The 14,765-nt window shown below is 51.4% G+C and overlaps 1 protein-coding gene across 2 annotated transcripts; it reads left to right on the top strand.

The window, feature by feature from the left end:
- The first annotated feature begins 1,713 nt into the window (after nucleotides 1–1,713).
- C2cd2l (C2 calcium-dependent domain containing 2-like) lies at nucleotides 1,714–12,759 on the top strand. Of its 2 annotated transcripts, none has more exons than NM_027909.2 (14): nucleotides 1,714–2,461; nucleotides 4,318–4,413; nucleotides 4,877–4,996; nucleotides 5,178–5,288; nucleotides 5,369–5,485; nucleotides 5,579–5,690; nucleotides 5,782–5,890; nucleotides 6,568–6,632; nucleotides 6,722–6,849; nucleotides 6,942–7,116; nucleotides 7,740–7,841; nucleotides 7,985–8,118; nucleotides 8,205–8,490; nucleotides 10,729–12,759. In NM_027909.2, exons 1-14 carry the CDS (start codon nucleotides 2,108–2,110, stop codon nucleotides 10,938–10,940), a joined length of 2,121 nt encoding a protein of 706 aa, NP_082185.2. In that variant the 5' UTR covers nucleotides 1,714–2,107; the 3' UTR covers nucleotides 10,941–12,759. The 2 variants fall into 2 exon arrangements, with proteins under 2 accessions (NP_082185.2, NP_001346188.1); NM_001359259.1 differs by having other exon boundaries at nucleotides 7,982–8,118.
- Nucleotides 12,760–14,765: the final 2,006 nt, after the last annotated feature.

Below are 14,765 nucleotides of genomic sequence, written 5' to 3'. Positions count from 1 at the left end.
CCTCCCTGACCAAGCTCTGGAACTAAAGGGATACACCACCATGCCTGGCTTTCCTGTATATTCCAGGCTGACCTTGAATTCAGTCCTTACTTAGCCTTCATAGAGCGGGGCATACAGGTGAGCCCTCCCACTCACTGCCAGAGAAGAGAGTTCTGCAGAGGAGAAGAACCAGCGTTCCTCAGGAAGGAATCTTGGTGGAGAAGAACCTTGCATTACGACAATTTCCTGCATCACTGGGTTCCTTGAACATGGATTTTCTTCCTGCTGACTCCTTTCTCCTAGGTTATATCCCAGCGTTCTCTCCTTCCTTGGCTCCATGTCTTCTGTTCCTAGATTAATGATGGAGATTCTAGTGATCTCCATTAGTTTTGGAGCTCGCTGTGGATGGTTAGGGTCACAGCAATGTTGCCTCACAATCTCACCTCTGTCTATCACCCCTTGCAGTAAAATCAGGCTATCTCAAGCTACATACCCTTTCCTCTTCTAGATCAGACAGCTCTGTTGCTGACAGCCATTTTTTTTTTTTTTTACCTACCCCTAGACCTTATATTGTTTACTCTCATGGGCTTGTTCCTTAGACAAATGGATTTGAAAGATATTTAACATCACATCCTATCTTGTGCGCAGAAGAAATTGTGTCAGACACCTCACCATATATATGTCTCTTGAGAAAAGAATTGCCCCTAATCTTTTTTTATAGATACCTTCCCCTGGCCCCAAGAAACAAAGATGAGCTCCAATCTTATGAGGATCTAGAGAAAAGGGTACATCCAGAGGTTGTAAATTGTGCAGTCTTCCTGGAACACCATTTCTTCGGAGTTGGCTGGGATATTACATATTTGGTGTGTGGGATGGGGTTTGGTTGTGATGCGCTCTCACCCAGGCTGGTTTCAAACTCCTTGGCAAAGGTATCACCCTGTTTCAGCCTCCTAAGTAGCTAGGACGACAGTCAGGTGGCACTACACGGGATGCCACATATTTGGATGAGAGACTTTTGACCAAATCTATTGATAGTCCAGTGCTACAATGCTAGCTCCCCTTTTCATTGCCATCCCTTCTACACGTGCTCCACAGGCAGGAGCTGTTACTATGGAAATGTATTATTTTTAAAAACAGACTCAGCCTTGGGCTTGGGAAATATCTCGAGAACAAACCCACGCAAGCAAGGTTAATAGGGGGTTCCTGAATCCTAGCTCCAAGGGGAAGGAGGACGATGGTAGTGTTCTATTCCCAACCTTTATCACGTTAAGCTTCATTTTTCTCGCCGCCGTTGACATTAGCTGGGTTTTGTCAGGCACTTCTATCTGGGAGGGACACCTTACTCCCTCTTCACCCAGTGCCTAGCTAGCTTCAGTCAAGGAGTAAGACCAGAAGCTGCTGAGCCAGGAGGTGTTAAAAGTGAGTGGTGATTTCCACAGGGACTAATTTTTAACCTACAGGCGTCCAACCCATAGAAATCTAAGAAACGTAGGGAGAACCAGGCGTCATCTCAGATAAGTGAAGTTCCCTTGCCTGGTACTGAAGGGGTGCACAGGGATTTCAGGACGGGGCGGAACAGCTAAAGACTCCGCCTATTCTCATCCCGGAATCCTCTACGTGTGCAACTCAACCCTCCCCCACTCCACCCTCCTCTAGCTCTGAGCGGCGGGTTAGCTCAGCCCCGCCCGGTGAGGGCGCGGCTCCTTTAAGGGCGGGTGGGGGCGGGGCGCCGGCGGTGTTGTCAGTGTCAGTTCTGCGCACGCAGCCCTCCCGGAGCCGGTGCCGGCCCGCGAGCCCCGGTATCTCTGCAGGCTGGTCCCTGCCCGGGTCCGGCGGGGCCCCACGCCGTGGGAGGAATCGGGTGATAGCTGGAACCTAGCTGGGGTCACACCGCCGGTGTTAGGGATCCAGATCTCTGGCTACGGAGACAGAGCTCGAGCGTCGCGACCCCGGAGGACCTCTTCTCCATCCGTGGCACCCACTGGTCCTGGAATCTCGGCGGCGCCGGAGAGCCCCGGAGCCCGCGCGCTCAGCCCCGGGGGAGCTCGCCCACGCCCCACGGTCCATCCGGGCCATGCTCCCCCGGGGCAGCGGCTGAACCCGAGCCGGGACCCGAGCCCGCGGGAGCATGGATCCGGACTGGGGGCAGCGGGATGTGGGCTGGGCGGCCCTGCTGGTTCTCTTCGCCGCCTCGCTGATCACGGTATTGGGCTGGATGCTGCAGTATGCCCGGGGTTTGTGGCTGTCGCGAGCCGATGGGGGCCGAGACTCCCGACCTGCCTCAGCTGCTGAGCCCGGGGGTTCACTGCGCGAGCTGGGTGTGTGGCGTTCGCTGCTGCGTTTGCGGGCGACCCGGACCAGCACCCCCGAGGAAGCCGGCGTACGGGGCCTCCTGGCTTCGCTCTTTGCCTTCAAGTCTTTCCGGGAGAACTGGCAACGGGCTTGGGTGCGAGCCTTGAATGAGCAGGCCTGCAGGGACGGGGTGAGTTGCACTGAGCCCCTGTGTCGTCCCTTCAGCTTTGCCTTCTAGGGAAGAGCTTGCTCATGTTAGGAGGGCTGGATTAGAGCTGGGGATCAACTGGAGAACCCTCCAGCTTTCTCTTTCAGATCAGAGAAGAGCGTGCAGGTTAGACTGGGGCTTGTAAAGAAGTCCAGTTATATACCAAATTTTCTATTTTTGTGAGCAAGGTACTCTGGTTCTAAACCCAGCACAAGTTACTGTTCTCATAGCAACGCTAATCCGTGTGCCTTAGGGCACTTCCGCCTAGACTGGCCTGGTTGGGCCAAGGGAGACAGGTGCACCTGCAGAAGGAATTTGCCTGGTCCTCATGCCACCACACCCAGTTAAGATTTCAGGCTCCCAAACCCTGGTGGTCAGGTAGAGCCCCCACGGTAACTGAATCATCTCTCCATATTTTAGTAATTTCACTACTACAGTCCTCCAGGCTGGCCTGCAGTGTAGTGTTAAAGGAAAGTAGTTTAGTTAAAGGGCATATTGATAACCTGCGTCCTTTCTAATGCATGAACTTGGGCTGCCCCTTCAGGGTCGCTCATAAACCAGAGCAGCCAGCCACCTCCACCCGTTGCACCCTGGGCATCTGGCCTCCCAGGAAGTGGGCAGGAATCAGAGTCATGAGACTGAGGTTGGGTGGAAGGCAGAGGTCTCCCATTTCTGGACCATTTCCCTTCCTGGCCATCAGACTATCAGCTCCTTGTGGAAACAGGTCTTTCTCTGTTTCCAGCCATAAGAGCTTGGAGGCTTTGCCCTATTAATCCAGATGCCTAGAGACTGAAGTGGCCCCCAAGAAGTTCTCCTGTTTCCTCTTGTCAGCTGGCCAGCTGAAAGCCAGATGACATCTGTCAGTTTATACATTGACCCTACCCCTCCAACCTGGCTCTTCCTGTACCTTGTCCCTGGGACAGCTGACTCAGCTGGACATTGGCCTCTCCTGCAGGGGGAGGAGAGAGGGGAACTAAGCACTCATCTCCCCAACTGGCATGACTTTTGAAGAAGAAAGCTGCCACCGCAGGGAAGTTTGCTAGGGAAAGTGAATGAGCTCTGTGCATTTTGTTTTCTCTATCTCAAGCCTGCAGGACATACCCAGCCCAGGCTGTGCCCCCTTCCTCAGGTAGTTCTTCTACCCTGCTTTCCACTGCTGTAGAAGAATTAGGGAGTGGCTCTTTCGAGAGCTAAGCTAATCGGCTTTCCGCTCCCTAATACTCCTGCTGTCCACCCTAAGGAATTATCTAGGCTTGGGACCCCTGAGCCCTCCCTCTGAGCTTGCTTCTCTTCCTAGCACTTCTGATGGGGTTTCCTGGAGACATGATAAGTTAGTCTTTATTTCTAAGAACTTAAGCAGCGTGATAGGATACCATTGACCATTCACATCCTGTTTGTTTGGGGAAAGGCTTAGCCTTATTTCTTCATCTTATTTTATAGCACATGACACAACCATTTCACTTCAGCCTTGCCCAGCAGTGACCATGTCACTCTCTTGTTGTCATTGTCACTTACCTCTATTTGTGATTACAGTGAATGATGAGGTGGAGGGGTGAAGAGGGAAACAGGGAGTACAGAGAGGTTCCAGGGATTTGAAGAATTACCCAAGGTTCAAAGGCAAGCTGGCCTCTAAGGTAGCCTCTGGAAGCTGCAGATCCCTGGAGACAGTGGGGCTGCAGGGGAAACCTTCTGCCCTAAGCTGTTGAGCCAAGAAGGGGCCAGAGGCCAGCCTGGAGCCGAGGCCTCTGCAGTGCTAGAATCAAGCCAGCAATTGGGCAGACCAGCCCTGCAGGGGACAGCTCCAGAGACTTGATCTTGTGCCCACATTACTTCCTCAGAGCTCCATCCAAATCGCCTTTGAAGAGATACCCCAACTCCCACCAAGAGCCAGCATCAGTCATGTGACCTGCGTTGACCAATCAGAGCGCACCATGGTAAGGGTCTGGTGGGCACTACAAGATGGGGCAGACCCCAAGGTTCCCTTTAGTATGAGGGGTCTTAATTTGGAGTTTCTGTGTGTCTTAAGGACCTAAGGATTTGTTTCAGGAGGTCTGAGAACCTCACTGACGTGATAGGCAAAGTAAGTGTGTGTGTATGTGGGGGTCTGTTTCTAGGGAGAGAAGAGTTTTTGTCTTTGTTTTGAGACAGGATTTTACTGTGTAGGTCTGCCTGTCCTGGAACTCACTCTGTAGACCAGGAAATCTGCCTGCCTCTGCCTCCAGAGTACTGGGATTAAAGGCGTGCGCCACCACCACCTGGCTGAGATTTTTGCTTTTGTCTAATTCATTGAGAAGCTTAGGGCCCCCAAAAGGACATCATCCCAAGGATGATAGAAGTGGGGAAGGGCAGAGCCAGGTGGGTGTCCTCCGCAGTGCCTGACACTGTTCCCTGTTTCAGGTGCTGCATTGCCAGCTCTCTGCTGAGGAGGTGCGCTTCCCCATCTCTGTGACCCAGCAGTCCCCCGCTGCCGTCTCCATGGAGACCTACCACGTCACTCTGACACTGCCACCAACACAGGTGGAGGGAAATGGGGGAAACTGAGTTGGGCAGAGGGCAGTTGAGTTGGCCCAGCATTTTCTCCCTGCTTCCTCTCTACCGTTGGATTCGGGAAGGAAGGGTCCGAGTAGTTAGCAGGGTGGGGGGATGGGGTCCTGAAGAATGGGGTAGATCACAGTAATCCTTCCGTTCTTGTCTCTAGTTGGAAGTCAGCCTGGAGGAAATCCCTGATGAGGGGCTCCTGGTGTCCTGGGCCTTCACTGACCGCCCAGAACTCAGCCTAAAGGTGCTTCCCAAGTTGCAGACTAGGGAGGTAAGAAGGGGGCAGCAGAGGAGAGACTGAACTGGCGCAATGGAGCAGGGCGGAGGCTCCACCTCTTCTCCTCTCTGCAGAGAGATGAGGAACAACCAGAGCTCTCAACAGTTGAGGAACTGATCAAGGACGCTATAGTCAGCACTCAGCCCGCCATGATGGTCAACCTCAGGGCCTGCTCTGCCCCAGGAGGCCTGGTGAGTGGACACCCAAAGGGAAGGTTTGCGTGTATCCCACCTCCAGGTTACTATATCGGGATTATTTCTCTTTTTACTCCCTTTTGCTCTTAGGTACCCAGTGAGAAGCCACCCACGATGTCCCAGGCCCAGCCATCCATCCCCAGACCTACCCGATTATTCTTACGGCAGCTTCGAGCATCTCACCTGGGAAGTGAGCTAGGAGGTGAGAATTCCGCTGCCCAGGACATAGCTTCTCTATTCCGCGGACTTGGTTTCTTCCGTCTGAGCATCCTCTAAGCTCTGCTTCCTGACAGGTACTGAGGAACTGTGCTGTGCCGCTGAGCTTGACAACCCCATGCAACAAAAGTGGACCAAACCCATGAGGGCGGGCCCCGAGGTGGAATGGACCGAGGACCTAGCTCTGTAAGTCACACTCTGCTCCTCCCCTCTGTCCCCATGGGCAGTCAGGATGAAGAAACTTTTCCAGGCTAGCCCTGGCATGAGGAAGCCAGCCTTGTTTTCAGTAGCCTGTAGTGTGGACCTCCACTGTATGCCAGGCCCTGGGGACACAGACTAGGAGTAGATACAGCCCTACCTCTGGGTGGATCACAGACCCGAAGCAGAGACACATAGGGAAGAAAGGACAAAGTTGCCAGTTGAGATTGGTGCACAGCATGCCGTGGAGGCGCTTCAGTAGGGGAGATGACGAATTCTCAAAACGGACTAAAGAACTGATGAAATGTCATGGAAGAAGTCTATTTAAACCACGCCTTCAAGCAAGGGTAGCACCGCAACAGAATGTGAAAGTCTTCTTGACAGTGGGAACTGCCTGAGAAAAAACAAAACCAAAAACTAAAACAGGACGGAAGGCAGCTCCAGCCCGAGATAGACGTCAGGTGGAAGCGGGTTGGGGATGTGCACACCTGGCTGCAGAAAGTAATTTCCACTCATGGCTGCGTCCATAGTTCCCGGAAGGTGGACATTTTGGAGCTCTGGCGCTATCTTACTAACCCACATCTCTGTCTCTAGCCTTTGACTGGCTCAGGGGCTCCGTTCACTATGCTCCTTACCTGACCTATCCATCCTCTTTCGGCCTTCAGGGATCTGGGTCCCCAGAGCCGGGAGCTGACCCTCAAAGTGCTCCGGAGCAGCAGCTGTGGAGATGGTGAGCGGGGGACAGAAGGGACACTTTGGAGTGGGTGCTGAGCAGGTCATGCTTCTGGACCCGGCTCACCGCGTCACTCTTGTCTCTAGCTGAACTCCTTGGCCAAGCCACACTGCCTGTGGGCTCACCCTCTAGACCGATGTCACGAAGACAGGTGTGCCCACTGACTCCAGGGCCCGGGAAATCCCTGAGCCCGGCAGCCACCGTGACAGCGGAGGTGAGAAGGTGGCCACTGTGGGGAAAGGGATAGGCCTAGATGGGACAGTCTCTGAGATCCTGACCCCTCGTTCTCTCCTCACACTCTGGCAGCTACATTATGAGCAGGGTTCCCCTCGGAATCTGGGCACGCCCACCTCCTCCACCCCTCGCCCCAGCATCACACCCACCAAGAAGATTGAGTTGGACCGGACCATCATGCCCGACGGCACAGTCGTCACCACTGTCACTACCGTCCAGTCCCGCCCCCGTGTAGATGGCAAACTAGGTAAAAAGGAGAGTCTCACAGTAGCACCCATTGCCTTAAGAGGGAAGGAAAGCCTAGATGCCTAGATGCCCGCACATCTTCTTCCTAATGTCCTGTTTTGATCCGTCTGCATCTTCTTCATCCTTGTTGCTCCTTTCCAGCCGTCCTCTCACCCTTCGGCCCTTTGGAATCTTCTCTCCTCCCCTCTTGCTCTACATTGTTTTCTCTCTTTCCATGGATCTCTTTCCTTCTTTGACCCTAGCCCCAATTGGCTAATTGTCCCACATCGCAGTGGTCCCTGGCCTCTTCTGGCAAACCCAGTGTCTTTTGTGGCATTTTTCTACTCCCAGTGGCCTTACATCACTGGTCCATCTCTAGGGATCCCAGGGCCATTTATCTATCTCCAGGGTCCCCCTAAACATTCTCCATCCATGCTTGGTATCTCCCTATACCCTCAAGTGGGCCCCATGGCACTTTCCCGCACTGTCATCGGTTCCTGTCGAATCTTCTCATTCAGCCTCTTCTTAATCACCCTGTGATTAATCCCCCTTAATCATCTTTGCCCTCTGAGTCAACCAAAGGCTGCATCTCCATAAAGATAGGGGTGGGGCCTCCCAGCTCACTGACCCTCCCCCACCCCGCAGACTCCCCCTCCCGCTCCCCGTCCAAGGTGGAGGTGACTGAGAAGATGACAACCGTGCTGAGTGAGAGCAGCGGCCCCAGCAATGCCTCCCACAGCAGCAGCCGTGAGTAGGGAAGGGAAATGAGCAAGCCTCGGTGGCTGTAGTCCCTGTAGTCAAGAACTACTCTGGGTGGTGCAAGAGGGGTTTGAGCCCGAGAAGGAGCCAGGTGGAAAGTGGAGCCACCGATCTTCTATATCCCCCAGCAGGGGAGAGCCACCTTTCCAATGGCTTGGATCCAGTAGCAGAGACAGCCATTCGCCAGCTGACTGAGCCCAGTGGGCGGGCAGCCAAGAAGACACCCACCAAGAGGAGCACGCTCATCATCTCTGGTGTTTCCAAGGTAACAGAGCTCTGGGGAGAGAGCTAAAATGGGGAGCAAGCCCTCATAGGTCATTCTTGCCCATTAAAACCTGTCCCTTCTGGCAGGTGCCCATCGCCCAGGACGAGTTGGCTCTCTCCTTGGGTTACGCGGCATCTCTGGAAGCCTCGATGCAAGATGATGCAGGAACCAGTGGTGGTCCTTCGTCACCTCCCTCAGACCCCTCAGCCACATCCCCAGGACCTGTTGATGCCCTCTCCAGTCCCACAAGTGTCCAGGAGGCAGATGAGACAACACGTTCAGACATCTCTGAGAGGCCGTCTGTGGATGATGTTGAGTCAGAAACAGGGTCCACTGGTGCCCTGGAGACCAGAAGCCTCAAGGATCACAAAGGTGGGGAGCAATGGACAAGTCACCCCCATGACTGCTTTGTGAGGGGGCAGGGCTGAGACAGAATCTGGCCTGGAATGCATTGTATAGCCCAGGCTAGCTTCACATTTCCAGTAATTCTTTTGCCTTGGTTTCCCAAGTGCTAAATTCTAGGAATGGGCCTCCACACGCAGCTGTTGATTGCTTTTTTGAACTGTATTGTAACCTCAGACCTACTAGACAACTTGGAGATGTGGTAGGCTTAGCTAACTTGCTTTCAAAAGTCAAGCAAACGCCAGTAGATGGGGAAATCTGGTGCCTCGGTTCCTAGCTTGGATGTGACAGGCTGGAGTGACAGCAAGAGGATTCACCATATTTCCCTTCCTTCCTGAGGGTTTGTTTTCGTTCACTGTTTTTGGTGTTTGAAGACAATATCTTATGTAGTCCAGGCTGGCTCAAACTTGCTTTACATCCAGAGTTGGCTATAAATGTCTGATTGTCAAGCCTGTGCCTCCCAGTTGTGAGGATTAGAGATACGTAACAACATGCTCCGCCGTTTAAAACATTTATTACATTTATTTGTGTGTGTGTGTGTGTGTGTGTGTGTGCGCGCGCACACATGTGTAACAGAAGACAATTTGTAGGAGTTGGTTTTTCCTTCCACCATGTGGGTCCCAGGGACTGAACTGAAGTTGTCATGTTTGGGGCAGCAAACACGTTTACCTGTTGAGACATCTTTCTAAATTGTGCATGAGTGTTTGCCTACATGGGCATCACATGGGTGCCTGTTGCCCAAGGAAGTGGAAAGAGATTGATGGAGCCCTTTTTAACTAGAATTATAGACATCTACAAACCACCGTGTGGATGCTGGGAATCAAACCCTGATCCTGTGGACGAGCAGCAAGTGCTCCTAACCACTGAGCTACCTGCCCAGCCTCCTGCTGAGATAATGCTAACTCTTGGCTTAGGTTTTGGTTTAGTTTGGGGACAGGGTTTCACACTATATCCAAAGTTGGCTTAGAACTCACTGGCCGCCTCTTCTTCTTCTTCTTCTTCTTCTTCTTCTTCTTCTTCTTCTTCTTCTTCTTCTTCTTCTTCTCCTCCTCCTCCTCCTCCTCCTCCTCCTCCTCCTCCTCCTCCTTTTTTTTCTTTTTTCCTCTTCTACTCTGTGCCCCCAGTTGCATGGATAATGAGAAATTCTACTCCATGCCAATCTTAACATTGTTCCCCTGAGCTGGGCATGGTGGTGCACACCTTTCATCCCAGCACTCAAGAAGGCAGAGACAGGTAGATCTGTGAGTTCAAAGCCAGCCTGGTGAAAGCCAGTTTCAAAAAAGAAAAGAAAAGATTATTCTTTTGAGCTGGGCAGCAATACCTGAATCCCCAGCACTTAGGAGGCTGAGGCAGGGTTTTGAGTTGAAGGCCAGTTTACAGGTCACATTTTGAGACTCTCACGGAAGGAGGGACAGGAGGAAGCATGTCATTCCCTCTCTGGCTGTGACTCAGGTTGCAAACAGCTTTCCTAACTTCAAAGGACAAAGAGTTTGCTGTCTTACATCTCACCCGTTGACCAATGACCCTGTCGGCTGGGATCTATTTATGATTTAAAAGCTGGTGCTGCAATCTCAAGACTTGAGAGACTGTGGCAAGAGGTAGGCTGTGAGTTTAAGATCAGCTTGGGTTATGTAATGAGTTCAAAGCCAGCCCAGGCTACGAATCCAGATTCTGCCTCAAACAAAACTAACAGAAAAGAATCTTGACCTGTGGCTCGCATCGCTTGAGAGAATGGAGTCTGTGAGTCCGAAGCCTGCTGCGTGAGAACCTTCTTCTCTCTGTGCCCCATAGTCACGTCTTTGAGGTTTCTAGACTCCCCACTGCTCACACCCTGGAATGTAGTGTGTTAATCCACCTTTCCTTTTATGATTTATAGGCTTTAAGGAACACCCTCTGTGCAGTCTTTGTCTTTTCAGTGAAAGGAGGCTCAGTCCGCTGAGAGTCCTCCCAGAGCGGCAGTCCCTACCCTTGTTATTCCTCCAGGGGATGTGGTCAGAGGCGCACAGATCCCTCCCCCTAGGACTGTGTTCCTTCCTCAGGATGGGTGAAGCTCGCGTGCGCTTCCACCGCCTTTCCTGAGAAAGGCAGGCATTAGGGAAGAGACAGAGTACAGTCGTCATCTTCTGTATTAACTTCCTAAGTCTTTTCTCCACCCTCATCCCAGACCTGTGCCCCTCCGTCCACCTCAGTTTCCCTTCTTCCCTACAGTGAGTTTCCTGCGCAGTGGCACAAAGCTCATCTTCCGCCGGAGGCCCCGACAGAAGGAAGCTGGTCTGAGCCAGTCACACGATGACCTGTCCAACACGACGGCCACACCTAGCGTCCGGAAGAAGGCTGGCAGCTTTTCCCGTCGCCTTATCAAGCGTTTTTCCTTCAAATCCAAACCCAAGGCCAATGGCAACCCTAGCCCCCAGCTCTGAAAGCCCCCGAGCTAGGAGAGATCAAGAGTTCTCTTAGTCTGTCCCCCACATCCCCTTCTGTACCCCTTCCTGGATCCCCACTGCTGGGGCCAGGAAAGCCCTCGGGTTATAGGGAGCCCCAGCACACTGGGCTGTGGGGTGAGCGGGAAGGGTGTCTGACATGGGAGGCATCTGGGAGGCAACAGTTGTTGCGTGAGCGTAGAGGAGAGTTTGGCAGCTGAGAGTCAGGGGCAAGCTCTGTCTTGGGCGTGTGGACACTCATCAGAAGCCTCTGCTGGTACTGCCGCCAGAGGGGAGCCCAGAGTACTCTCTCATCAGCAGGTCCTTCTCCCTTATTTATTCTCGTTTCTATTTATATGTGTGGTCTAGAACCCTTGGCAAACAGATGATAGAGGGCATCTCTCCCAGGTGACCCTTTTCTGTCCCAGGAGGGTAAGGCAATTCCCAGGACGGGTTTCTACCCCTCCCTTGGGAGTCCTCTCTTAGACCAGCACCAATGTCTGCCTTCAGAAGACATTGGCAGATCACAGGAAGCCGGGCTAGGGCCCGGGATGGGGGGCAGGCACTCCCCACCTCCCTACCTCCCACATCGCTCCTTGTCTCTCCTTCCCCTTTATTACCATTTTGTACTTGATGCCTTCTCCATGAGCAGTGGCTCAGTTGGAAGGAGGGAGCCAGGAAGCTGGGAGGAAGCCTTCCCTAGAGAGCCAGCTTTAGGAGTTTTAAAGACAGTACGATCATAGAGCAAGGTTGCACCTCTGTATGTTGGGAGATGATGATGTCCATTGCTGTGTGATGGCCTGGAATTTAATTTATTTAATTAAAATCAAATTGGAGTTTATAAACGGGAGTGGCTGGTTATCCTTTGAAAAGCAAACAGGCCTAAAGGCTGTGGTGTTGATAGAGTGGGCAGGCGGGCTCACTGACTATGACCTAGGCAGTCAGGTGGCACAGGTGCCCTTGAACACAGATACAAGTAGAGAGGTTTGAGTGATGATACTCTGAAAAGTCAAGTTGCTGCAAAGAAGCCACCCCTCCCCCACAGGCTGTTCTTTCTGGGCTGTAACACGATTTAGAGTGTGGACTCTGAGGCTGCACTGTTCTGACCTGAGACCCAGCTCCACTGACCTTTGTGACCTTTGTTACCTTTGTGACCGTGGACAAATATGGGGCCTCAGTTGTTTTGGTTTGTTTTTGATCCAGAGCCTCACCTATGTTGTCCTAGCTGGCTTAGAACTCCTTAAGTAGACCAGGTTGGCCTTGAACTCAGAGATAGCCTGGTTTCTTCCTCCTGAGTGCTAGGACACCACACCTGGTTGTGTACTCAGTTTTTTTCTTCTGTCAAATGGGGGCTAGGGACTGGGGATGTAGCTCAAAGGTAGAGTTCTGCCTTAGCATACCCAAAGCCCTGGGGTTTGTCTCTAGCAATATTTCATAGAGAGGATGAAGCCAGGTGTGGTGGCTAACACAAACCTTTAATTTCAGTACCTGGGAACTCTGTGAGTTTCAGGCTAGTCAGGACTATATAGTGAGACCCTGTCCAAAACAAACAAACAAACAAAAGCACTATTCCTAACATAGGTGAGTTTTAGATACCTACAGATATGTCTCTGTTTCCTGTCCTTTGGGATATTACACAGGATTGAACCAGGTAAGCTGCTATAGGAGGTTAGGCAAAATGCAGGACCAATAGGCAGGAAACTAAGTGTGCCACCAATATCTCTATCTGGCCCAAGCTGCTACTCTTTCTGGACTCCAGTTTCTTCACCTCTAAAATAAATGAAAGTGGCCTGGGATAATCAGGTCATTTCTGAACTCCAGCCTTGATGTATATCTTACCCGGGCTTGGCTTGTGAATAGACAGCACGGTTTTTTGGTTTGGTTTGGTTTTTTTACTGTTGTTTTTTTCTGATATAAGGTCTTTCTATGTGGCCCAGGCTGCCCTTAAACTTTCCCAGTGCTGAGATTACAGGTGTGTGACGTCACACTTGGCTATAACTTGTCTTAGTTTTTTATTTATTTATTTTTTTAATGTGTGTGATGATTGAGATAGAAATCAGGGCCTCATACATGTAAACTCTTCCACTGAGATGCATCCCAGACCCTCTTTTCCCCTTTTATAGATAGGATCTCACTAAATTACCCAGATAGGCCTTGACATTCTTTATAGCTCAGACTGACCTTGAATGTATAACCCTGCTGTGTCAACCTGTCGAGTGCTAGGATTAAAGATGAGTTCTAACATCCTGGTGGTGGTAGCTGTGGCTGTGGCACACACCTTTAATCCCAGCTCTTGGGAGGCAGGGGCATGCAGATCTCTGAGTTTGAGGACAGCCTGGGAAACACAGAGAAGACCTGTCTCAAAACAACAGCAAACAGAAGCAACAACAACAAAATATTAAAGTGTTCTATTTTGTCTGACCTAATCTATACCCTTTAATAAACATCAATGGTGCTTTGTAGGGGGCAGCTTTTTAGAAAGTAGTCCCAGAATATGTCTGGATAACCCAGCCTGAATTGTGGTTCTTAAGATGAAAGTGAACCCTAGTAGGCAACAAAACACTACCTCGAAGTCTGGACTTTAAAAACTGAGCCGGGCATGATGGTGCATGCCTTGAATCCCAGCACTCGGGAGGCAGAGGCAGGCGGATTTCTGAGTTCAAGGCCAGCCTGGTCTACAGAGTGAGTTCCAGGACAGCCAGGGCTACACAGAGAAACCCTGTCTCGAAAAAAAAAAAAAAACCTTAAATAAATAAATAAATAAATAAAAACTGGGTGCTGGTGGTGCAGGCCTTTAATCCCAGCACCCTAGAAACGAGGGGTGAGGCAGAAGAGAACATTCAGCCACAAACAACACTTGCTCCTTTTGCAGAGGACCTTGGCTCAGTTACCAGCACTTTACCTGGCAGCCATAACCATCTGTCCAACTGTAGTTCTTGGGGTTCTGGTGCCCGCTTCTGGCACCAGGCCATGCATGATGCACATACATTTAGTCAAAGTATTTATAAAGGTTTGCTTTTAATTCTTGAGATGGTTCCGAGGAAGTGGCTTAAACACTGCTTTTAAGCACCAAGTCCTCTTGACGAGGACCCTGGTTCAATTCCTGGCACCCACATGGCAGCTCACAACTATCTGTAATTCCAATTACAGGGAGGATCTGATGCCCTCTTTTGGCCTCTGCAGTCACAGCACACACATGCTGTACCCACATCCATGCAGCAAATACTTGTAGACATTAAAGAAGTAAATCGTAGCTAGTTGTAGTGGTGCATGCCTTTAATCCCAGCACTCGGAAGGCAGAGGCAGGCAGAGCTCTGTGAGTTCAAGGCCAGCCAGGCCTACACAGGATTATAGAAGTGAGGTATCATGACCACAGCTACATTCTCTTTCTCGAGACATTGCCTGTAGGATCTTTCTGCCTCCACAGCTGCAGCAGATTTGGGTTTACAGGCCTGTGAACACCTGGCTCAACTTGACCTATTTTTATGTTGTCTCTAAACTTTTATTTACATAGGACACAGACAAAATGATTTTTGAGGAAGTGTCTCTAGCCCAGGCTGTCTTGTCACCTACTATATAGTACCAGCTCCCGGAAACTGCCCTCAGGTTTTATGATCCTCCTTCCTGCCTCCCCTTCCCCTGCCCCTCCCCTGGGAGTACAAGTGTGTATGTGTCACCACACCAAGCTCATTGTGGTGGTTGGCTGTATTTTGTTTTCGGAGGGGAGGTCTCTCTCCCTGTCTAACCTTGGGTGGTCCAGGACTCACTATGTAAACCAGATTGGCCTTAAACTCAGAGGTCCACCTGCCGCTTCCTCTGGAGTGC

The sequence above is a fragment of the Mus musculus genome, chromosome 9 (genome assembly GCF_000001635.26).
Source record: "Mus musculus strain C57BL/6J chromosome 9, GRCm38.p6 C57BL/6J".
NCBI classification, from domain to species: domain Eukaryota; kingdom Metazoa; phylum Chordata; class Mammalia; order Rodentia; family Muridae; genus Mus; species Mus musculus.
This window is presented reverse-complemented; position numbering and strand designations above follow the sequence as displayed.